At 39.4% G+C, this 25,908-nt stretch overlaps 1 protein-coding gene across 13 annotated transcripts in view; it reads left to right on the top strand.

Moving 5' to 3' along the window:
• Nucleotides 1–25,908, top strand: part of R3HDM1 (R3H domain containing 1) — a 288,043-nt gene that overhangs the window by 168,235 nt on the left and 93,900 nt on the right. For 9 of the 13 annotated variants that reach the window (XR_004539395.1, XR_004539394.1, XM_033943916.1 and 6 more), the window contains 3 exons: nucleotides 7,628–7,729; nucleotides 15,876–16,115; nucleotides 16,589–16,712. Coding sequence is in view for 11 of the 13 variants with exons in the window: in XM_033943916.1 (XP_033799807.1) it covers nucleotides 7,628–7,729; nucleotides 15,876–16,115; nucleotides 16,589–16,712 (466 nt within the window). In the remaining 2 variants the exon portion in view is untranslated. The remainder of the gene's footprint in view (nucleotides 1–7,627; nucleotides 7,730–15,875; nucleotides 16,116–16,588; nucleotides 16,713–25,908) is intronic. The other 4 variants (XM_033943920.1, XM_033943924.1, XM_033943921.1 and 1 more) reach the window with 1 other exon arrangement.

Here is a 25,908-nt window from a genome sequence, read left to right as displayed (position 1 = left end):
TCAGATTATGGAGTAATTTTCCCATTCTGGGATTTCTTTCAAGAGAAAGAAATTATTTTCTCTTACTCCTGTTTACATCACTAGCTTGAACTCATCATCCCTACCATAACTAAAACCGTTAATTTATTATTAGTTCCTAAAATTATTATATCTCCTTACCTAATCTTTTTTTTATATTTAATCTTTAATCAATTTTCATTCATCAATTAATTTAGTAGATCTATAAATCTTAAAAGCCTTTTCAATTCATTAGTATTTCATGGTTGGGACTTATCATGAAAAGACCACACAGTTCATTTCAACACTCAAAACCGACAGAAAAATTGTGCTAGATTTTTAAAGTGCACTGGTGCTTCAAAGTGCTTTATAAAAGTGCTTTTGTGCTGTAGAATACTTCAATACATCTCATAATTTAGGGTACTTAGCTTGTACTCTTTTAAAAATCAAGGCCGTTGCTTTATACTTTCAATTTTCTGACGCGGCCTGCATTTCGCGGGATAAAGTTACATCCCCACTGTGTCAGGGATATGACTTTCTAGTAACGCTTCTCTAGGCTAACTGCACGCCACTGCCGGTTCCGAGCAAAAACACTAATACTAATGAATTGAAAAGACTTTTAAGATTTATAGATCTACTAATTTAATTGAATGAAAATTAATTAAAGATTAAATAATAATAAAAGATTTGGTAAGGAGATTAAGTAAGGCGATATAATAATTTTAGGAACTAATAATAAATTAATTAACATTAAATTATTGGTTTTAGTTATGGTAGGGAGGATGGGTTCAAGCCAGTGATGTAAACAGGAGTAAGAGAAAATAATTTTTTTCTCTTGAAAGAAATCCCAGAATGGGAAAATTACTCCATAATCTGAGGCTTGTTCCCGTTTAATTAATAATTAACAATAAAATAAAAATCACATGCAGTGTTATTTTGACTCCTAGGAATGGTTCCCTTCTTTGTATTTAATCAATAGATAACCATTAAGTTTTGTTTAGTTTATTGTTGTATTACAAGAAGTAGCAATCTTGTCATACCTTTGAGGTCATCTGGAAAAGTTCTCTTTGGCAACATGTCCATATATGATGCATTTTCTGAAGTGTTGTATGCATCTATTTTATTTATTTAAAAAAATTATCAACTGCCTATATCTAGGCAGCATTACAATAATAACATGCACAGAACATAACAAGACTTTTACAAACATCTTGGTTTACAGATGAATAATCACATCTTAAATAGATCTTCACAGTACAATTCCTCTTAAAACCAGCATTCAATGTTTCAACTTTATTGAAATGCTTCTAAAAATAATGTAGTTTTAAGAATCTTTTTAAACTTCTGAATATCCGATAACGCTTTTAGCGGTCCAGTTAATTTGTATCCTCTTGTGCATACCTCATATTTTGTATGGTGTTTAAATTTGGTGCTAAAGGCACTTGGGCTTACACTTTTAACCCCCTTAAAAGAGCAACATTGAAGGATTTCTGAGTTACAAACTTTTTGACATAGAGATCTCTCCCTCCAGTTCATGAAAGCAGATGTCTTTACGTACAAAAGTGGGGTCTTTATTCTGTGTAAATCAAGTCCTTGTTCTTCCTTCCTTTTATAGATAAGGTTTAAAATTCTTCTCCATATTTCTTTCATTTGCTAGATGTACATAAGGTACTTTGAGGTAGCTTAAAATCACCAATAAATTTTCAATGATGGGTTGCTATATTCTATTTAGCTAAAAGAGATAAAAGGGAAGCAACCTCTTAAAAGCTTGAGTGTGTGTCTTACCGTAGGTGTAGTAAACTTTTGGATGGAACTGGCGAGTTGTGGCTCAGGTTAACATTTGCAGAGTGGCAACATGGTTGTCTCTTCATGTATATTTCAAATCTAGCAGTATCAAACTTAAAATAGTACCCAGATCACTTGTATATACACCAGTTCCCTGTGCACCTGCCCCTGTGTCTTTCTTATTTTCTTTGTGTTTCCCTTCCTCTCTCTATCTGTCTGTCCAAAGCAGCATTCCCTCCCCCTCCATTTCCCTCGCCCCCCACCAGTTCCCTGTGCAGCAGCATTAGCATTTCCTCTACCCCCCCCTTTCCCTTCCCGCAGTCCGGACTACAAACGTGGTGATTCCAGCAGCGCTTGCATCAGTCTCCACACGCTGCTTCGGGCCCTTCTACTGCCCTGATTTACTCTGGCACGTCCCTGATGACATCATCAGAGACGCGGCAGAGCAAATCAGGGCACTAGAAGGGCCCGAAGCAGCGTGTGGAGACTGATGCACACGCTGCTGAAATCGCCATTCATGCCCGCGGGAAGAGAAGGGGGTGGGCGGCAAAGAAGGAACGGAGATCGTCGTCTGGCTGCGGTCCGGCTTGTGGAGGCGATAGGCTGGTGACGTATTAGCGTGCATGCGCACTCCTTCGGCCACAGACCTACACGCACGGAACACACAAATAGGAGTGCGCATGCGCGGCTAGCTCTTTATTATATTAGATTAAGAGTGGAAGCTGTGTTTGGTGCTGAAGTTATTCAGGTAAAGAATTCAAGGTCTTGCCCGTCCACAGATTCTGGACTGGACTAGTCTGTGGAGGACACTAAGTAAGGAAACATTAGATCTAATTTTCCTTCCTTTGGTCCATCTAGACCAGTCTATCAGCCCTCCATAGTATACCAACACTCTTAAAGGTGCTCAGAATTATTGTAGTCTTGCTTTTGTGGTGTTCTTTACTTTGTACCAAGTCCTTCTGAAGTTAAGAGTTTGTTTTCCAGTAAATTTAATTGTTCCATTTTTGATTTGAAGACAATAGATCAAAGAGGATACCATTAATACTACAACTCAAGCATAAGAAAGATACATGGACCATTTTATTGTCATTTAGTGCAGAAACATTTTATTAGAAAGTAAAAGAATCTCGTTGTCATTGTTGATACTTTGAAACCCTCTGCTCATTGTGCAGTGGTGGCTAAGAAGAGAAATAGAATCCTATGAATTAATAGAAAAGTAATGGAAAGTGAAACTGAGAGTGTTCTATTGCCTTTGTATCTCTCCAAGGTGCGACTGCACCTCAAATACGGTGTGCAATTTTGATCACTGCATCTCAAAAAGATATAGCAGAATTAGAAAAGATACAGAGAAGAGCAATAAAAATAATAAAGGGGATGGGGCGACTTCCCTGTGAGGAAAGGCTGAAGAGGCTAGGGCTCTTCAGCTTGGAAAATAGATGGATGAGGGGAGATAAGATAAAGGTCTATAAAATGCTGAGTGAATGGGTAGATGCAAATCATTTGTTTACCCTTTCCAAAAATACTAGGACTAGGGAGCATGCAATGAAGATACTAAGTAGTAAATTTAAAACAAATCAGAGAAACATTTTCTTCACTCAGTGTGTAATTAGACTCTGAAATCTGTTGACAGAGAATGTGATTAGAACAGTTAGCTTAGCAGGGTTTTAAAAAGTTTGGATAATTTCCTAAAAGAAAAGTTTCTACGCCATTATAAAGATGGACTTGGGAAAATCCAGTGCTTACTATGATAAGCAGCATAAAATCTATTTTACTCTTTTGGGATCTTGCCAGGTACTTGTGACCTGTTCACTGGGGACGCAGAATACTAGACTTAATGGATGTTAAACTAAAACTAAACTAAACCTTAAGTTTGTATACCGCATCATCTCCACAGAAGTAGAGCTCGGCACGGTTTACAGTAATTGGTATAGAAAGAAACTACAATGAAAAGTAGAAGGGCTTAGAAAGAGAGGTTTAGAGGGAATTAGTAAATCGATGAGGGAGAGGTCATTGCATTTTGGAGAAGAGCCAAGTTTTCAGATGTTTTCGGAAGAGTTGGTGGGAGGACAGGCACCGAAGCGGGGTGGTAAAACTGTTCCAGAGTTCGGTGATCCTGAAGGAGAGGGAAGTCCCTAGTTTTCCTGTATGGGATATGCCTTTTAAAGAGGGGAAGGATAGTTTGAATATTTGAGTGGATCTGGTGGTGTTGGGATTAGAGGAGTTCCAAGATAGTGGAAAAAGGGGAGGCAGGATACTGTGTAGAGACTTGAAGGTTAGGCAGGCGCATTTGTAGTGAACCCTAAGGATTACTGGGAGCCAGTGAAGCTTAGACAGAAGCGGGGAGACGTGGTCAAATTTGCTTTTTGTTCAGTCTGTCCTAGTATGGCAGCTCTTATGTTGGTCGGCAGGCATAACCCACAGATTCTAGAATAGTTGGGGATTACTAAAGGAAAGAAAATGATTAGGTAAGACCTAATTTTCTCTTGTATGTTTTCAAATTGAACTGAATTGCATCTTCAGTTCAGTTGAAACAATAGCCATCTTGTAGTGAATGAGGAGTAACTTGAGTGACATGCCAAATTAGATACTATATGTCTCCAATCATTCAACGATCTGTAAACTGGTAGTGTTGATTTCTAAACCCATTTGTAATCAGGATCAAGATCATGTAAAGTAGAAGAAAGGAAATTTGTGATTATGTAGGAGGTCTTTTCCAGATACAGTATATGAAATTCTTAATTATATAAAAAATGTTAAGAAGAAACCACACCTTTCTAGTGTTGGCCCTATTCAAAATTTTCCCTTTGGCAGCAATTACAGTTGTAAGAAACATTTTTTTTAAAAGCCTGTGCCCCAACCAAGATTATTTAAAATTTACTCTATAAGCTAAATGGTGGTAGTACAGTAATTCTCCATTAACCCTATTAATCTTAAGCCCTTTAGTATTTCATTTATTTTTAGTAGCTTCCTTTTTATGGTCCTTAAATCTTCAGAGTAGTTAACTTAAAAGAAAAGAGAAAAAAGTTGCATCTTATTTTTACTGGCTTTGATTGACTCCTGTAATGCTCGACATTTTAAAACTTATATCAAATAAATGTCATGTATGCCATCTCTTCACAGTACAGCACAACATTAGGAATGTGTGCACTTCAGTTCTAAGTATGCTTTCTCACCTGAGAGTATTTGAGCAACAAAACCTTGACCTTGTTAACATTCTGGTCAGCAATATTCCAAGAAAATGAATTGTGCGTGTGATTGATATCATAGAGCTTGCTGGACCAAACATTAATGTAGCAAAAAATGTGGGAGTATGCAGATGCTTGAAAGTGTCTTGTGTCTTTGCAATGAGACTTGGGCAATATGGTTTTATCACTTTGTCATTTGTGATTGGATGGCTTTCACATAAATGAAAATATTGCCATTATAATTATGTCCTGAAAGTATGAGCAAATTTGTAGCAGAAAGTTAAGCAGTGATCATTTTCTCAGTACAGTGGTACCTTGGATTACGAGCATAATCCGTTCCAGGAGCATGCTCGTAATCCAAAATACTCGTTTATCAAAGCAAGTTTCCCCATTGGAAATAATGGAAACTCGCTTTGATAGGTTCCCCCCCCCCGAGGCCAGCAGCGCTGCTCCCGCCCCCCACGAGAACCGGCATTGCTCCCCCTGAAGGCCCCCCCCCCCCCGTGAACCGGCACCCTCCCCCCGTGATCCGCACCCCCCCCAGCGACCTGAGGTCCCCCCATCCCACTCGAACCCTCTTCTTACTTTGCTGTAGCCTCCGCAGCGGTACCGGCACCAGCATGTCCTGTGCATGGTGCCGGTGCCTGAAGATCTGCTTCCTGTGCTGGGCCTTGAGAGTTCACAGGAAGCAGATCTTCAGGCATCGGCACCATGCACAGGACATGCTGGTGCCGGTGCCGCTGCGGAGGCTACAGCAAAGTAAGAAGAGGGTTCGAGTGGGTTGGGGGGACCTCAGGTCGCAGCGGGGGGGGTGCCCGATGGCGGCGGCGGGGGTGCCGGATCGCGGGGGGGGAGGGTGCCGGTTCGCAGGGGGGGCGCTCACAAATCGAAGCGCGCTCGGTTTCCGAGGCGCCGATTTTGCAAATGTTTTGCTCGTCTTGCAAAACACTTGCAAACCGGTGCACTCGTAAACCGAGGTACAACTGTATTTCAATTTGTTTTGGTTTATTACTAAAATTCTACCCAACTCTAATAAAGAAATATTTTAAAAATATACCGTATATAACCAATTTTTCTTACTATTAAAATTCTCCTATGATTTATAAATCCAATTCTGTGGGGAACAGTTGAATTTTATAATTTTCTTGAAAGTATCCATTTTGGCCATGATTCACTTCTTGCAGTACTTGACAATTTGTTTCCATTTCAGTTTGACATGGTCATACATGTGCCATGTGCATTAGAAAGACAATTTTCACCATTGTTTTGTGATTTAATTTATACTAGTCATGCCAGCATGATTGCTTTCAAGAGGGAACATGAAAATGTCTTAAATATACTTAGGGGTCCTTTTATCAAGGCGCGGTAGGGGTTTAACGTGCGGAATACCGCCCATTAAACTGCCTGCCGCGCTAGTCGCTAACGCCTCCATTGACGAGGCGTTAGTTTTTTGGCTTGCCGCAGGGGTTAGCGCGTGATTAAATGTCCGACGCACTAACCCCTCTAGCGCACCTTGATAAAAGGGAACCCTTAGTTAATGCTTCTTCAACAGACAATGTTGTTTTTTCTCATTACCTATTTGAAGCATAGTTTTTAACTCTATTATTTTTGTAACTTTGTAACTCTATCCTTATAACAGATATAGTAAGTCCATCTAAATCAGGGGTCTCAAAGTCCCTCCTTGAGGGCCGCAATCCAGTCGGGTTTTCAGGATTTCCCCAATGAATATGCATGAGATCTATGTGCATGCACTGCTGTCAATGCATATTCATTGGGGAAATCCTGAAAACCTGACTGGATTGCGGCCCTTAAGGAGGGCCTTTGAGATCCCTGATCTAAATGTATTGGACATATTATTACATATATTCATTCATTCATTCATTCAATTTTCTATACCGTTCTCCCAGGAAAGCTCAGAATAGTTTTCATTAATTTATTCAGGTACTCAAGTATTTTTTTTCTCTGTTTGCCCTGGCAGGCTCACAATCTATTTAATGTACCTGGGGCAGTTTGTGTGTGGTGGTGGGGAGGGGATTTAAGTGACTTGCCCAAGGTCACAAGGAGCAGTATGGGTTTGTACCCACACCCTGAAGGTGCTAAGGCTGTAGCTTTAACTACTGCTCCACACTCTCCCCCTCCCCCCACCATCTAAACAAAAATGACTGAATAAAGGAAAAGTTTGCCAATAGGGTACAATGCATCAAAGAAAAATAAGGAATATTTCTTGTCTGAAAACAACATATTTTCTCATATCTTATTTCAGATTATCGCTATATGTTTGTATGTGGTGGTTTAAAAATATTTATAGTATTAATTTTAGCTACATAGTTCTTCAAAAGATCAGCTTTCATGTCTCTTCACTTGGTAGTGTTGTCCTTGTTCCATTTCTTATTTTTCATAATATATTTACCACTTAATTTTAAACTCACATGTTTGTTAAACAATTAAAAGTCAATGTAAAAAAAAAAAAAAATCTTTACCTGTCACCTCTTGATGAGACCTAAAATAATTTGTGTTTCCACTGTAGTTCGATATGTGTTTTCATTAATTTTACTACTCAGATTTATGTGAATGATGTCCTGAGAATTTTAATTTAACTGCTTCCTATCTGCATTTTCTTTTGAGTATTAACCATGTTTGTCAAACTGTTACTTCTTTAGCCTGTTCGGCCTCTGCAGTCTTCTTCGCATCCTGTTCAGTACTCTACAGTTTCTTACCCATCCCTGCTCCTGCCAGTCTCACCTACCCAGCAATACTCTGTGGTACTATGTCTTCTCATGACCTCTTTTTTGTGCATGATTGAATGTCTAGTTTATTTTGCTTTGAGTTCGTACTTCTGATTTAAATTGATAAACAGAGTATATATATGTGCAACAAAATATACCAGAGAATTGGCATTCTCACAACTCCAAGATCATTTAACATGTAATTAGTAAATTATGGCAATGCAAAAAGAAAATTGTTATAAAATTGGTTATGCTTTAGAATTTATTCTTTAAGCAATGCTAAGGTTTATTAAAAAGTCTTAAGACCAATTTCAAAATCCTTTATACACTTAACCTTTCTGTGACCTGGGCTTTTTCACCAGAATACTCCGTGTTGATGAATTTGAGTCTCAATTAATTTGAGTTCTTAGTTTGTAGGTAAATATTTCCTTTATGTCTATTGACCAGGATTTACTCAATCATACAAGTAGCTAACTGCACCAGGATGAAGACCTCTCCCAATGCTCAGAATGATTAGGTCCTGAGAATGCACAGCACTTTGATATGAAGCATTTTTTATGCTCTGCCAAGCATAAGTAAAACAAAGCTCTTCCTCAAATTTTGGATGAGATCCACCTTTTTCTGGTGACGTTTCATCATGTCAATTAATACAGAATCTTGTTTTTTTGGCCTTTGCTGTTCTCCCAGGATGTTTACCAAATGTTTGGTGGTCTTGGCAGCTCACCTACACAAGATGTTTACTAGTTCTTCAATATCTGAATGATTGGCATCATCTGATCTAGTATTATCTCTTAAGGACCAAAACCATTACTTAGTAGTTATGGTTATTAATCAAGTTTGACAATACCTGCCTTGTCTCCACAAAGAAATTAACATTTATTAGAGCCCAGTGCATTTCTTCTGCTAGGATAGGTTACAGTTGCTTCTCCAAAAAGTACATATGGTGCAGTTCACTTGGATCACCACCAAGACCTTATAAGAGAATGCTGAATCATATAGCTTTCACAATGTGTAGTCTCCTTTCCCAACCTTAAGATGAGATGATGGGAGTGGAACCTATAATTTCAGTTGAATTGGGCTATCTAGCCATGGTACTACATAATCTTTATTTGTCCATCCATAACCTTCTTAACAGTGGTGGACAGTATAGGCCAGTTTTCTCAAAGGTCTTCCTTCTATGCTCAGAATCAGTGAGCCATCACTACTGATGCTTCCAGTTCAAGCTGAGAACCTTGCCTCAGCCTTCTGTATAATCATGGTTCTTGGTCAAGAGCTGAGAAGCTTTTCATATCTCATCTGAAGATACTATTCTGCTTTCTAAAGGTATTTGCTGTCTTTCTGCACAGTCATTCATGAATCATACAGATAATTAAATTGTCAACAAATCAGCAAGTGGGTAGCAGGGTCTGAGCCTCTGTGAAAAGATAGCACTAATATAGGACTTTGCCATTCTTATTTCCTCCAGGCCATAGCAATTCTTGGGTTGCAAATCAAATTTGCGGACAAACAGCAACATTTTCAAGTCTCACCAACTGTCATTTAACTGAGTGGTAGTATAAGTCATCTTTAAAAAGTGGAAATCACCTCAAGTAGTCCTGTTTACCATCAGAAAGAACAAGCAGCTTCCAATGTGCTGTTCCAGGCATGTTTTCAAATCATGTTGCACAGGATGCTCTGGCAGTAGAATGGATACAGATCTTCCTTTACCACTAAAGGCACAGCATTGGAAAAGTACAGACCCAAACACTGCGATTCTTCAGTTTTTGCCGGGTCAAACTTCTCCCTTTCAACGCCGGACACAATTGGATTTGACTGTGTTGGTGCATGTAATTATCTGATTATCTTGCTTCCCACTTCTTGTTGAATTATCTTAACAAGAGTACACGTAGAATAAATTTATTTAACTATCCCCCTTTAAAATCCTGCCAATACAAGAAGTTTTTTGATATAATTTTTTCCTACCAGGCTGCTAAACTGAATATGTGGCTAGGAAAGCTTATATTAGAGGCCTCTTCATATTTTGATTTTAGGAAAACATTAAAGATCCGTCTGTTCGACATGTCTATATCTTAGAACTATAACTTTTTAAACTGATGTACTTCAATTTTATTGTTTAATTGATATATTCCAATTTAATCGATTTGTTTTAATGTTTTACTGACTGTACGTATTGATTGTAATGTTTTTATTGATTGTATGTATTTTATCATGTTGTGAACTGCTTTGAACCTTTTTGGTATAGCGGTATATAAAAATAAATTATTATTATTATTATTAATCCTGACGGTACTCTCCCCTCTTAGCAGGCTTTTCAGCTTCAGGTGGGGGTTTTGGCAACAGATTTTTTTTTTTTTTTTTGCTTATTTACAATTGGGCCATTATGTGCGCTCTTTGGAGGTAGAGGGGTCTGAGGCTGGGCTTGGGGAGTAAGCTTTGAACCTTCTTTGACCAATTTGCAGATAAGGGGATTTCTGTCTCGACGCTGCATAGAGCTTTGTGCCTTCTTCTTCCACCTAGGTCTTGGGAGTCTTTGTGCACTCATTGAGCTCCGGAGTTAGGTCTGCTGTCAACTAATTTAGATATAGGATGCCTTCTTTTTTTTCTCCATACACAGTATATTCCTTCCGTTGCGTATACACATCCCATACTTTATGAAAATCTGGCACTCTCCTCCTGTGCGCCGTCATCTGTGACATCAGACATATATAATCCAGCTTAAAATACAATAAAGCTATATCAGGAGCTTCTGGCGTCTTCCATCCCTTAGCAGTTACCATCCTGGCAGCCGTAAACATATGATTTGCCAGGCAATAGATCTCTCTTGGAATACCCTGAACTGGAAAGTTCAACAAACAACTCTCCGTTCTCTTAGGATAAAAGAGAGAAGTACATAACCAAAGATTTATCAGAACCTTAGTCCAAAAAGCAGAAATTTTGGGACAATCCCACCAGATATGCATGAAAGAACCCAATAGATAAGGGATGCCTTCTTAAATGCATCCCAACCCTTTCTGTTTCTGCTGAACTCCGGGAGTGCCAGTTCTGGGTGTTGCATCACGTGTATTGTATGCAGGTTCGATTATATCACTCTGGTTTAGCAGAGTCGGATCAATGTGAAAAATGTAATTGCGCTCCCAAATCCTTTTTCCATGCTTTTTGGAGTTGTCTTTCTGGAGATGGGTGGTCAGATATTTGGAGCGTTTGTTGGGCCATTCTATACCTCTCACTCAAGTGGGGTTTCTTTTGGATAAATATGAAGCTTTTTGATTCTCTGCTGGTGTAGGCTGACTATTTTTGCGGAAGGCAGGGTTGGTGGCTTAAGAAAATTATTTGGGGGAATGGGTATTGAATCGCTGTCCTTATTGGACTTGGCGCAATCGTCTACATGCTTTGATGCTTGAGAGGGGTCGGGTGCATGCTTCCTTTAGACAATCTAAGTTCTTTTTGCAGGTTTGGGGTCCTTATATATATTCCTTGTCTCCTAGAATCCGTAGTCTGATTCTAAATACCCTACGAGTCTTATTTGACTTGAGCAGTGGGGGATTGGCGGCCCTGGGATTACCTTTCCCCAGATCTGGATCTCCTGGTTATTCCTCAAAATTATTATTTTTTTTATTAATTCTTTTGTTGTTTCTGCCTTTGTTTGAGTCTTTGTTGTGTCATAGTTCTCTGGGGGGGGGAGGTCTTGCATTATGTCTCTTGAGGCCTATCAGAGTCCAGGGCACTGATTGCCGAGCTTTCACTTTGGTCTTGTTCAGGCCTCTCCCGTTAGGTTGGGATACTTGATCTTTGCTTGTTTTCCTTATTGCTTGCTGATCTTTCTTCGTTCTTGTAGCATATTTCTAATTTTACCAAATATACATCTTTGGCCTTGTTTATTCCTGGCTGCTTCTCGTTCATGCTTTCATGTAAGGGGGATAGTGGGGCTAGGGTATTTGGTGGGGAAGGGGTTAAAATAGGGGAAATTGCTATATGCCAGGGGTCTCAAAGTCCCTCCTTGAGGGCTGCAATCCAGTGGGGTTTTCAGGATTTCCCCAATGAATATGCATGAGATCTATGTGCATGCACTGCTTTCAATGCATATTCATTGGGGAAATTCTGAAAACCCGACTGGATTGCGGCCCTCAAGGAGGGACTTTGAGATCCCTGCTATATACTGTTTGAATTAATATTGTACCTTCTGTTGTTTTCACTGTTTTCTGTTTGTTCAATAAAAAAATTGTAGCTTCATTGTATGCTCCTTAATTCTAGTATTTTGGAAACAAGTGATTCACATCTACCCATTCCACTCCACTCAGTGTTTTATAGACCTTTATCTCCCCTGAGCCATCATTTCTTCAAGCTGAAGAGCCCTAGACACTTTAGCCTTTCCTCATAGGGAAGTCGTTCCATCCCCTTTATCATATTTGTTGCCTTCTCTGTACCTTTTCTAATACCACTATATCTTTTTTTGAGATAAGGTGACCATTACTGAACACAGAGAAGTGGGTCACACCATGGAGCGATAAAATGACATTGTAACATTCTCATTTTTGTTTTCCATTCCTTTCCTGAGAAATCCTAACATTCTTTTTGGTTTCTTAGTTGCATTGCACACTGAGCATAGGGTTTCAATGTATCATCAATGATGACACCTAGGTCTCTTTCCTGGGTAGTGACTGCTAATGTGGAACTTTGCATTGCATAATTTGGATTCCTCTTTCCCACATGCATCACTTTGCACTTGCTCATGTTAAATGTCATCTGCCATTTAGATGCCCAGTCTTGCAAGGTCCTCTTGCAATTTTTCACAGTCCCCTTGTGATTTAACAACTTTGAACAACTGTGTCATCAGCAAATTTAATTACTTCACTAGTTATTCCCATTTCTAGATCATTTATAAATTTGTTAAAAAGTAGCAGTCCCAGCATAAACCCCTGATATATAGTCACTTGTTCTCTACTCAAAAGGAATTAAATTTATGTTAAGACTTCGTTCTATTCAGCTCAAAGAATATCATGAAAAGGGAGGAAAGAGCCTCAGAGCCTGCCATTGCTCATTAGCTTTCAAGTAGGCTATGTTTACGAGCTACCTCATTGGCTCAAAAACCTCCTCCTCCTAATGATTTTCTACTAATTTTTTCAATTAATTTTATCATTTTTAATTGCTTATAAATTATTTTATGGTTTTTTTTTTTAAATTATATTTTTATATTAAAACACCTGAGAGCTAAACCCTACCAATCCAAACATCCACAAGCTTGGAGGGGCCTGATAGCGGTATTTGGGCGTGACCATAAAATCACTTCCCACTAGTGTGTTAGAACTGCGGTCGGATGACTGTTAGCATAAAATGTACACAAAAGCCTTAAGCTAAAACATGTATCTCTCTCCACTGCAATTCAGACAATCTTCTTCAATGAGATCCAACCACCTCTGGTAAGTCACTCCACATTGCTGTTCAAAATGGCAAGTCTGTTAAGCCCAATAGCTGACGATGGCCTGCCAGCGTTTAGTCCCTTGGCGTGTGTGATTGTGGAGTGGAGCACCACTATCTACTCTTCTCCTTTGAGAATACTGGCCATTTAAACCTACTTTATGTTTTCTATCTTTTAACCAGTTCTTAATCCACAATAGGACATTACTTCCTATCTCATGATTTTCTAATTCCTTTGGGAGTCATTCATGAGGTACTTTTGAAAATCTAGATATACATTATTGACCAGCTAACCTTTATCCACAGGTTTATCCACCCCTTCAAAGAAATGTAGTAGATTGGTGAGGCAAGATTTCCCTTGATTAAATCCATGTTGGCTTTGTCTTATTAATCAATGCCTATGTATGAGTATATACTCAGTAATTTTGTTCTTTATAATAGTCTCTTCCATTTTGCCTGGTACCAACATCAGGCTCAATGGTCTATAATTTCTGGACGTTAGCCACCCTCCAGTCTTCCGGTACCACACTTGATTTTAAAGATACTGTAAATTATAAATTGCTAACAGTAGCTCTACAAGTTCATTTTTCAATTCCATCAGTATTCTGGGGTATATACCATCCAGTCCTGGTGATTTGCTATGCTTCAATTTGTCAAGTTGCCCCACTATATCTTCCAGGTTTACAGAGACTTGTTTTATTTCCTCTGATTCATCAACGCTAAATACCATTTCTGGTACTGGTATCTCCTGTACATATTCCTTCATGAAAACTGAAGTGAAGAATTCATTTAATCTTACCGCTATGGCCTTGTCTTCCTTAAGTGTCCCTTTTATCCCTCAATCATCTAGCAGTAAAACTGATTCTTTTACCAGCTTTTTGGCTTCTAATATATTACTACTACTACTATTTCTACTTATGGCTAGACATAAGTGGTGCTTGGAAAAGAGATGGCTGAGGGGAGGATAAGATTGAGGTCTACAGAATCCGGAGTGGTGTAGAATGGGTAAGAGTGAATTAATTTTTCACCCTTTCAAAAAGTATAAAAACTAGGGGGCACTCAATGAAATTAAATGAAAATATTTTTAAAACAAATAGAAGGAAATACTTTTTTTACTCAAAGAATAGTTAAGCTCTGGAACTCGTTTCCAGAGGATGTAATTACAACAGTTAGTATAATTTGGTTTTAAAAAAGGTTTGGACAAGTTCCTGGAGGAAAAGTCCATAGTCTGCAATTAAGGCAGGCATGGGGGAAGCCACTGCTTTCCCTGGATTCATAGTATGAAATGTTGCTGCTATTTGGGTTTCTGCTAAGTACTTGTGACCTAGATTGACCACTGTTAGAAACAGTAAACTGGACTAGATTAACCATTGCCAGTATGGCTGTTCTTATGCATATCAGTTCTTAAAGGCTCACAGCTGTACTACCTGGTTGCAAAGTGTTGTCTTGACCTAAGCAAGCTTGCACAATTTTCAGTCTGGATCAAAAAGACCCCCAAAACTTACCCATCTGAAATACTGCAGTTCACAGTGAAGGTGAAGCTGTACAGCAGGGGTAGGGAACTCCAGTCCTCGAGAGCCGTATTCCAGTCGGGTTTTCAGGATTTCCCCAATGAATATGCATGAGATCTATTTGCATTCACTGCTTTCAATGCATATTCATTGGGGAAATCCTGAAAACCCGACTGGAATACGGCTCTCGAGGACCGGAGTTCCCTACTCCTGCTGTACAGCATGAGTCATCTACCATGAGTCATCTACTGTGGACACATGTAGTTACTGACAGCAAGAATTATCCTAAGTATGGAAAATAACCACATTAAGGAGGAAGTTCTATAATAGGGCCCCGGATGCAGGCAATGTTTATTATACCAAATATTTTATGCAGTTGAAAATACCACCTTATAACAAACCAAGGTGGTATTTTCAATTGCATAAAATATTTGGTATAATAAACATTGCCTGCATCTGGTACATAGGAGTCTGCAGTTTGTTTTTTGTTTTTGCTTTGGCTGGCGATACTGCAGTTTTCGTTGGATTCCTTTGTGTTGTCCTATAATAGGACCCCACCATTTAGGTACCAAAATTCAACATCACTTATGTACATAATTGCCACTTTAGAACACTAGCATAAGTTGGCATCAACTTGCCTACATTTAGACACTAACATTTAGATCAGATCTATGGCTGGCATAAATATTAGTGCCTAATGTTACATTTCCTTATGAACAGTCCCTGACAATTTCATGCAAGGCATTTTAGCACATAATTATAGAATAATGGTTAACCACGTTACGGGCTGTTTACATGCTTCATGCACACACGTGCATATATGACAGTATTCAGTAAATTTAAGTGCCCAAATAGCACTTTAAAGTATGGAGATCTTTTATAAAATGAAGGAGTAAATTGCCAGTTTTGGATGAATTGGATTTGAGTACAGCATTTTTTTCTGTGAATTTTAATTTTATATATAATTTACTGTTTTAAAACCGTTGCATGTGTTTTTTCCTTTTATAGCAATATTATAATTTGAACAATATAAATAAATGTAAAGTTTAAGATGCCATTTTTTTTTTTGAACATCATTTTTATTAAAGAGACCACAAGAGAAAACAAGCATGGGTCCAAAATAACACAGTAAAAGTGCAAACACTTTATAATTTGTCTGTTGTATAATCAACAGTTTAATGAAACAATTTATTTCTTGTGTATTGCTTAATTTATAAATAAATTTAGTATGACTTATTTTTTTTTATACACTGCAGCAAGACAACTTAGGATCACAATTTAGCCATATGAGTCTTGCCCGCCAGCCCTCTGTTGAAACTTCTGAACCTCATCCAGCCATGTTCCAGTCTACAGTAGTACTTCAACCAGCTCAACAGACTGGATATATTATGACATCGCCGGCACCATCAGGTCAACCAGTTCCTACTGCAGGCTACTCGCCTTCGTGTCATCCTGTTAATCAACAGCAGGGATTTATGCAGCAATCTCTTCCACAGGTGCCAAGACACAGCAGTACATTTTTTTCTTATTGTTTCAAAGTCAGCTTTTTTTCAGACTTAGAAAAACTATTCAGAATGAAATGCCATTTACTAAAGAACTTTGGAGGTACAGCTAGTTACTGGATTCAACTCAATAATAATCTAGACAGAAATAGTATGGTAGTGCTTACAAAATAATTGTAACATAAGTAAGCAGAACTAAAAACAAAATAAAAAAGCCTCAGAAATAATCAGTAGTTCAAAGATGCTTTATTTTACAAACTTGAGAATCGGCGTATGTAATTTGCATTCAGAACCAGAAATGTTGTGTGTGTGTTGATGATGACAATCATGCTTAAAATGTAAAGTATTATGATGTGCTTTTTTGTTAAATTATTAATGAATTGTGTACATTTTATTTAGAGACATGATGTTCTTTTATAAATTCCATTTCTGGTGTATTCAGTTCATAAAATGTCATTTGTCTTTAGATACCAGCCTGTTATTGTGCACCTAGCCAGTACCCTCACACCAATCAACAATATCGACCAGTAACTTCCATCCATTATAATACACAGCAAAACCAACCACTGCCACAACCTACACAACAGACAGGTTTGTTTATTTTCTTTTTTTATACTTCATTATAGTGAGCATTTTAAGAACTGTTGCAAAAGTCTACATGTGTAATGTTGAAAACAGTAAAACCGCAGTTTGTAGATGTGCAAATTCCAATGTGATTTGTAAAATCTGAGATTATTGAACTATGATGCCTTCAAATGGTGGTATATAAAGTCTTACAATTAACCTAAGATTGGCACTAATAGTGTAGTTAGCAAGCATGTTTAGATAGACATACTTTCCTTTCTATATTTTTATGTCTTGGATACTAAGGCTTTTCTGTTCAGGAAAAGAAAATGCCAATATACATATGATTGAAATGTTGATTTCGCTATTATTATGTTTGGACTTTGTCAATGAAAATTGTTTTGACCATATTGCATGTGTCACATATGCAAGTTCTGATGGTGAGTTATGGTATGCTATCACAAATAGACTGTGAGCAGCTAACCTGCCACTCACAATCGAGTCTCACACAGATGATAAGCAGTAGTGAAACACTTAAAAAAAATAAAAAATAAAGTGCATGAGGATCGAGCAAGGTGCTGATACCATTATGCCACCCCTTCCTTTGTCCCCTAGGGTGGCTGTTCCCCAGGCCAGCCTGCAGAAGGCACCATTCCTTTTCTTCCTATACTCCTCTTTCATATCAATTATTGTAGTTCTATTTCCTCCTACCCTTATTTTTCACTGTTATAACTTCGGAACCTTGCTGTTTTAATAAATGATTTTGTAAACTGCTAAGACATCCTTTGATGGGCAGTAGGTTAAATACCTAATAAACAATAAACTTGAAACATTATTAAGCAAAGTTTCTAGCGGAAAGCCAAGAAGTAATGGCCAAACAAAAAGTAGTAGTATGGAAAGGTTGCAGAAGTAAGCAAGTTTGTTGGAAAAAAGGAATAAAGGTGTTTAATAGGAGAGCAGCCTTGAAGGACCAACACTTGAATTGATTTCTTTGTAAAAGCTGCTATTTCACCTTTCCATCCTAAGGCTGATTATCTGGTATGTCTCTCTCAAATTATGTCTTCACAAACTATGGCCTAGATTCACTAACAATGGCAACTCAATCGCTGTTGGCCGATTCTCTGGCCGATTTGCCAACAGCGATTGATTCACTATTAAGTTTGCATGCAAATGATTTGCATGCAAACTCCCCGACTCAGTCGCTCAGTGAGCAATTGAGTCGGGGCAGAGCTCTAACAGTAATGACAGGAGAAGTAGCCTCCTGTCATTGCTGTCAGGGCTTTTTTTTTTCCTATTTTTTTCAATGGCACAGAATATCTGCCCATTAAAAAAAATGAAAAAAAAAAAACCCCAAACACCCCACTGCTGCCTACGGCCCCCCCGACAAAAGCGACACCCCCCCTTGACACAAAGGAGGAGGTGGCGTGGCGGAAGCAGCCCCCCCGGAAAGAGGCAGGAGGGAAGCCCACTCCCTCCTACCATCGGGCCCGGCTCCGCACCTGAAGGGACATCCCTCCTGCCATCCCCCCCAGCAGGAGGGATGCCCACTCCTTCCTGCTGGCAAATACCTCCCCCCACCCCGGCAGGAGGGATGCCCACTCTCTCCTGCCATCCCCCTCCCCTATCTTTCAGTTGGGAGCAGGAGGGGTGCCTCCTACTCCTCCGGCTCCTAGAGCACAATATCCTTTGGGAGGGACCTGAGGCGCCTGAGCCAATCAGGTCCATAGGCCCCTCCAAGGGCATCAGATGATGCACCGGGACAGGGCCTAAGGACCGCATTCACATCAGACAGGGCGGAGGAGAAGGAGCAGGAGGACTTTGCGGTTCCTCCATTTTCCACACTAGATGGAGACCTACGGAGCAGGAGGGACTGAGCACCCCTCCTGCTCCAAACTTTACAGGTCATGGGGTTTTCATTTTGTGGGGAGGGGGGTGAAGCGCCGAAGGCAGTGCAATTTGTGGGATGCGGGGGATCACGTTTGTTGGCGCATTTGTGAGGGGGGCTGCCTGTCTTTTATTCTTTTTTTTTTATGGGGCAGATATTTTACGTGTAGGTTTTTGGGTGTAGGTTGGGGCAGTGTAACACAAGCAAAATATCTGTGCCATTAAAAAAAAAAGAATAAAAATGACAGGCAGGCCTGTCAAAAAATCAGCTGACCTGTCGGCAACACAGTTACCAACAGGTCTGCAGCAGTTGGATTTTAGGATAGTAAATAATAATTATAATAATAATTTATTTCTTATATACCGCTATACCGTGAAGTTCGAAGCGGTTTACAATAAAGATACATTTGACAGTACATGGGATAGAAACGGTTTACAATAAAGATACGTTTAGTCAGTACATGGGATGCAAGTGGTTTACATTAAAGATTCATTTTGTCAGTACATGGGATACAAGTGGGTTACAGTAAAAATATATTTTGTCAGTATATGGGATGCAAGTGGGTTACAATACAAGTGGTTTACTATCAAGGTGCATTTTGTCAGTGTAAGGGATACAGGTGAGTTACCATAAAGATACATTTAGTCAGTACATGGGTTACAATAAAGATACATTATGTCAGTACATGAGATTCAAGGTGGAAAGTATAATTAGTTTTGGGCCTTGGAATTAGGGGGCGAGGTGGAAGGGTCATGGCAAGGAAGAGTTGGGTATGGGAATTTAGAATTTGTTAAACAGTCGAGTTTTCAGGGATTTTCTAAAGTCTGTGTATGTAGTGGCCTCAAGTATGGGCTTTCCAAGCCATGTGTTCAGCCTGGCTGCCTGGAATGATAACATTCTATCTAGAAACTTTTTGTATTGGTAAGATTTCAAGGAGGGGTAATTAAATAGGTTTGATCTGCGAGTGCTCTTGTTGGACTCATTGGGGGAGAACTGGGAGATTAGGTAAGCTGGAAGAATCCCAAAGACAGCTTTGTAGCAAAAACAAGCAAACTTGAAGAGGACTCTGGATTCAAAATCCAATTCAAAATAGCCAAGCAATTGCTAGTGAATCAATCGCTTGGCTATTTTGCATGGGGTTTTACTAATTTAAATGGGATGATCGGATCGGAGCTGTAAATGATTGGGACAGAGGTTAGTGAATCGGGTTGGAGGGAAATCGGGTCGTGAAGGGGTCGCAAACCGATCAGTACATGATCGGTTTGTTTAGTGAATCTAGGCCTATGTTACTGTGTGGCTGTTCCTTATCAGTTTTCAGGCTTGACTTTGAAAAGGACATGACTTTCTGGCTAAACACCTGGCTCATATTCTTAAAATTGTGGAAATCATTCTGAACATAAATCCTGTAAATCTTTCCAATCCCTGTGTCTTTCTGACCTTATGGGCAAGATGGTTAGGGAGTTTGAATGGAATAGTAACCAAGCAGTTTGTTGGTGTAGAAAGACTAATAAAATGAAACTTAAGCTTGATGATATCAAAAATGAAAGGCACGATCATGTCGAATCTGGTTTATTAATAAATGGATTGAGCACCATCTGGTCTCGTTCGTTGTGGTTTTCGTGTATCTTAGAGGGAAGACGGGTAGGGACAGTTGGCTCTTATGTCAGCTGGGAGCAGAGTGAAGCAGCAAAAATCTTAAAATCTCCACGTTCTGAGTTACATACAAATCCGATTTAAGAACAGCCTTAAAAACGTAATTCGTTCTTAATCCGGTGACTGCCTATATTACCTTGAGTAATGTTAGGCAATTCTTTTTCACGAACACGACCTGTGTCAGGTCCAACAATAAATTTTGCTTGATTTTCCCATCCTTGAATGGTCCTGGGTGCTTTATGTTGCCTAATTTGTAGAATGTATTTTGTCCTTCTTAGAACATAAGCAGGGAGGGGCATCAGCAACACCTTCCACTACCCTCCCTTCTCCAATAAGAAAGATGGAAAAGAGCTCCTAGAACACTGGTCCATAGAGCCCAGTATCTTGTTTCCAAACCAGGCCACAAGTACCTGTCAAAAATCCAAATGCTAGCAACATTCCATGGTACCAATCCCAGGGCAAGCAGTAGCTTCCCTGTCTGTCCTCCAGGAACTTGTCCAAATCTTTTTTTAAAATAAGCTGTTAACCGCTGTTACCACATCCTCTGGCAATGTGTTCCAGAGCTTAACTATTCCCTGAGTGAAAAAATATTTCCTTCTTGGTTTTAAAAGTATTTCCCTGTAACTTCAAGTGTTCCTAGTCTTTGTCATTTTTGATGGGAGTAAAAAATCAATTCACTTGTACCTGTTCTACACCACTCATTATTTTGTAGAATTCAATCAGATCTCCCCTCAGCCATCTTTTCCAACCTGAAGAGCCCTAACCTCTTTAGTCTTTCCTCTGAGAGGAGTTCCATTCCCTTTATAATCTTGGTTGCTCTTCTTTGAATTGTTTCTAATTCCACTATATCTTTATTGCGATACGGTGACCAGAACTGAATGCAATACTCAGAGTAAGGAAGCACCATGGAACGATACAGAGGTATTATAACATTATTAGACTTATTTACCATCCCTTTTCTAATAATTCCTAGCATCTTGTTTGCTTTTTTGGCTGCCGCCACACATAGGGTCTAAGATAATATCTAGATCTTTTTCTTGGGCTCTGACCCCTAAGGTGGACCCTAGCATCTGGTAGCTATGATTTGGGTTATTCTTCCTAATGTGCATCACTTTGCATTTGTTCACGTTCAATTTCATCTGCCTCTGAGCTGAGAACACACTACAGTAGGGGTGTCAAAGTCCCTCCTTGAGGGCCATAATCCAGTTGGGTTTTCAGGATTTCCCCAATGAATATACATGATATCTATTTGCATGCACTGCTTTCATTGTATGCTAATAGAATCTCATGCATATTCATTGGGGAAATCCTGAAAACCCGACTGAATTGCAGCCCTCGAGGAAGGACTTTGACACCCCTACTCTACAGGCTTTTGTGCAGCCCCATTTCTTGTATGGGTTTACTGAGTAACAGATAGCTCAAACAAGAGGAAAGAGTTGGATCTTAGCAGTCTGTGAGCAAACCCTGAGCTTAGAGGTCCTGTGTTGTTTTTTCTGTACTGTTGTGGCGTGAAGATGGAAGTGCAAGCCTCCAGTAATCGTATCGCCCTTAATCTGAACCAAGGAGAAAGGGGGTGCTCATCAGAGCAGGAAAAAGTTGCAGAACTTGCAGGGGAGCAATATTGTAGGGCGGGTTGTAAGCCAATAAGAGAGGTTTCAGGACAAGTGGGAGGTAAGAGGGTAGAGTGTAGTGCTATGTGCATTGTTGCTCCGAAAGCTGGGTCTCGCTTAGAACATAAGAAGTTGCTTCCACTGAGTCAGACCAGAGGTCCATCACGACCAGCAGTCCGCACCCGCGGTGGCCCATCAGGTCCATGACCTGTCAGGTTTTCTTGATTTAGCCCTATAACCCCCTTATTTTTCTCTCTATACTCTTTCTATACCCTATCTACCTCTCTCTGTACCCCTCAATCCCCCTATCCTTCAGGAATCTATCCAATCCCTCTTTGAATATGAACAGTCTTCCATACCTTTTATCATTTTCGTCGCTCTTCTCTGGACCCTCTCAAGTATCGCCATGTCCTTCTTGAGGTACGGCGACCAATATTGGACACAGTACTCCAGATGCAGGCGCACCATCGCACGATACAGCGGCATTATGACTTCCTTCGTCCTGGTTGTGATACCCTTCTTAATGATGCCCAGCATTCTGTTTGCTATCTTTGAGGCCGCTGCACATTGTGCCGATGATTTCATTGTTGTATCCACCAGCACACCCAAGTCTTTTTCAAGATTACTTTCCCCCAGCAATGCTCCCCCCATTTTGTACCTGAACATTGGGTTCCTTTTCCATATATGCATGACCTTGCATTTCTCTATGTTAAAGCGCATTTGCCATTTATTTGCCCACTCTTCCAGTTTGCTTAGGTCCCTTTGCAGGTCTTCGCACTCCTCTGTGGTCCTAACTCTGCTGCAGAGTTTGGTGTCATCTGCAAATTTTATAACTTCACACTTCGTCCCTGTTTCCAAGTCGTTTATAAATATATTGAACAGCAGCGGTCCCAGCACCGACCCCTGCGGAACACCGCTGGTGACCTCTGCCAGTCCGAGTATTGGCCCTTCACTCCAACCCTTTGCTTTCTGCCTGCCAACCAGCTTCTACCAGTCTGGCCTCCTACCCAAATTAAACTTACAGTTTTGTGAAGTACTCGGATATTAATGTTTTCTACTGTACAGGCCTTCCATCTTTGTTTACCTATTCTTTTATAAACTCAGAAAAACAAATTGAGTTTTGTATTTAAAGTGGTCAACCTGCCTCTATGATGAGAGGCAACACAGACAAAAAAAAATTATTCCAGAAAAATGGTGTCATTTCATTCTTTTCAGGGTTTTTTATTTTTTTTGCTTTTTGTTTTCAATTACTAAATTTGATTTCTTAAACATTCAAGTGGACTAACACTGAAACAACACTACTTTACTTTATCCTGGATGACAAGTTAGGGCCCATGACCAGAGAACGAGTTTCTGGTTAATGGATTTTCCTTGGTTCCTTTCTATATTATCATTGAAGACTGTGTCTAGTGCAGCCATCATCAAGTCAGATACTTTCAGTGGTAACCAAAGGTTAACAAAGGCAATAACACTAATCTGTAGAAAAATTACAATCGTATGGCACTAAGCCGCAGTAGAGCTTTCTACCACGGTCCCAGAGTTCTAGATGCTCCGATGCTGCTGCTATGTTCATAGGAATTCTATGAGTATCGGAGCATTTAGCGCTCGGGGCGAAGGTAGAAACCTCTACCGTGGCTTAGTAAAAGAACAGGGTGGGGTAAATTATCTGACAGTGGCTTAATATAGAGAGATTTTTGGGTTTTCTAAAAAGTGCATTTTCTGTTTTGTATGTTTGTTCTATTTTCCATCTTTTCAAGTTAGACTTCAAGATATTTCAGAGGCTTGAGAACCTTTTTCTCTTCTTTATGTATTTTTCTTGAGTTGTTGGATTCGGGGCCGGAGCACTGCCTGAGAGGGTTACATATCTCACAGTGAACCGGTCTCTTTTTCAGCTGCTTCCTAGCTTCTGATAAGAGGGTTTACAGATAATGCTGTGTCTAAACTACAGTAGAACACTTTAGTCACATTATGGTTCAAAATATTTAAGCTAAGAATTCTGCTATTTTTCTGGTTATTTGTAACATTTTTCCTCTATCATGTTTGTCTGCGGTGTTTTAAAAAAAAATATCTTTGTATAAGCTGATTTAAATGAAAAGAGCAAATATGTAAATTGCATTTTCAAATAATTCAGAATATTTATTTGATTACCTTTTCTATTGTAAAAATGATTTATACATTTATAATATTTTAAAATGAAAGCGAAGTTGTGGCATTTTGCCAAATACTCCAATTCTTTCCTTTTTTTGTATGTCGAAGTCTGAAAGAAAGCTAAAAATAGAATATTTGTTTATACCCACAGGGAAGTATCTCTGTCATATATTTTGTATTGTCCTATGTCTCTCAGCATGCAGTATTGATTGCGGTTGCTTTTAAAGTACCTATGGCGCACTCTCATGAGAATTTGAAATGTAATATACAGAAATACAACAAAAACAAACATAAGAATAGCCTTACTGGGTCAGACCAATGGTCCATCAAGCCAGGTAGCCCGTTCTTAAGGTGGGCAATCCAGGTCACTAGTAGCTGGCCAAAACCCAAGGAGTAGCAATATTCCATGCTACCAATACAGGGCAAGCAGTGGCTTCCCCCATGTCTTTCTCAATAACAGACTATGGACTTTTCCTCCAGAAACTTATCCAAACCTTCCTTAAAACCAGCTATGCTATCCTTTCTTACCACACTCTTTGGCAACGCGTTTCAAAGCTTAACTATTCTCTGAGTGAAAAAATATTTCCTACTATTGGTTTTAAAAGTATTTCCCTGTAGCAGGTATAGAGAGGCAGATCTAAGATGGAGCGTACAAGTGACGGCATCTCCAATTGAGCAAGGCAGAGTTCACAAACCAACTCCTACCTGATCGTTATGCCGCACACCAAACGGAAAGGAAGCATTCATTGATGGTCAGAACGTCTTCCCCTGGCCAGCACTCTATTTTGGAGTTCGCCACAACTTTGAGGTCGCAGGAAGGGTCCGGAGGTGCTGCTGCTGCCTTCTCGGCTGGAGGAGAAGCTGAGGAGCTGGATTTTGAAACATCTCTTTCACCTCCAGGAGTTGTTACTCCACCGTGCCCTGCTCTCAATACGGCAGTGCTGGGGAAGTCTCATGAGGACTCGCGCGTGAAGGAAACTCTGTTTCGAGGAGCACTAGCAGCGAGGAACATGGGGGAGTAGGCAGAGCTGGGAGTTGGAGTTAGCTCCCAGCTAACAAAACCGCCAGTGATAACTCTGGAGAACATATGGGAAATTCTCCAGCACCTAAACAGTAATGTTACCAAATCTCAAGATACTTCTCAGCTTGTAAGTACTGTTGCTTCTTTAGAGAAAAAAAGTGGAAAGTATAAAAGAAGACTTTCCCTCAAATTTAAAGCAAGTTAAAGAAAAGGTAGATACTCTCCAAGACTTAACATCTGAAATTGTGAAAGACAAAGTTTCTTTGAACAGAAAAATAGAACAACTGGAAAATTTTAACTACAGACTGAATATCTGTTTGTTAAATTTTCCTAAATCACCATTAATGTCTTCTCTGGATTTATTTAAAAAAATATCTGAATGAAGTTTTGAAATTTTCCTTGGAAGCTTTTCCGCCATTAAATAAAATTTATTATGTGCCATTTAAAAAAGCAAAGCCAGATATGGGGCAAATACAAACGGTCAGGAAAATCTAAATATTGCAGACTTGCTTGAAACAAGTATATCAGAAACAACTGAAAGAGCTACTTTATTGGTTTCTCTTGTATTCGAGTAAGATGCTAACGCTATATTTAAATTGTACTATCGGACTTCACAAGTATTGTTCTATGGTAAAGAAGTTTGGATGTTTCTTGACTTAACCTGCCAAACTCGTCGTTCCAATTTCCAGATCATTTATAAATAAGTTAAATATCACCAGTCCCAGTACAGACCCCTGTGGCACTTCACTATTTACTCTCCTTCATGGAGACGATTTTAGCAGGTCAGCAATTTCATGTTTGAGTTCTTTTAATACTCTGGGATGTATACCATCTGGTCCTGACAATTTATCACTTTTTAACTTGTCAATTTGGCTTAGTACATCTTCCAGATTCACAGAGATTTCT

This window comes from Geotrypetes seraphini, chromosome 5, assembly GCF_902459505.1.
Source record: "Geotrypetes seraphini chromosome 5, aGeoSer1.1, whole genome shotgun sequence".
Taxonomy (NCBI): domain Eukaryota; kingdom Metazoa; phylum Chordata; class Amphibia; order Gymnophiona; family Dermophiidae; genus Geotrypetes; species Geotrypetes seraphini.
Note: the sequence above shows the minus strand (reverse complement) of the source record. Positions and strands in the feature narration are given on the sequence as shown.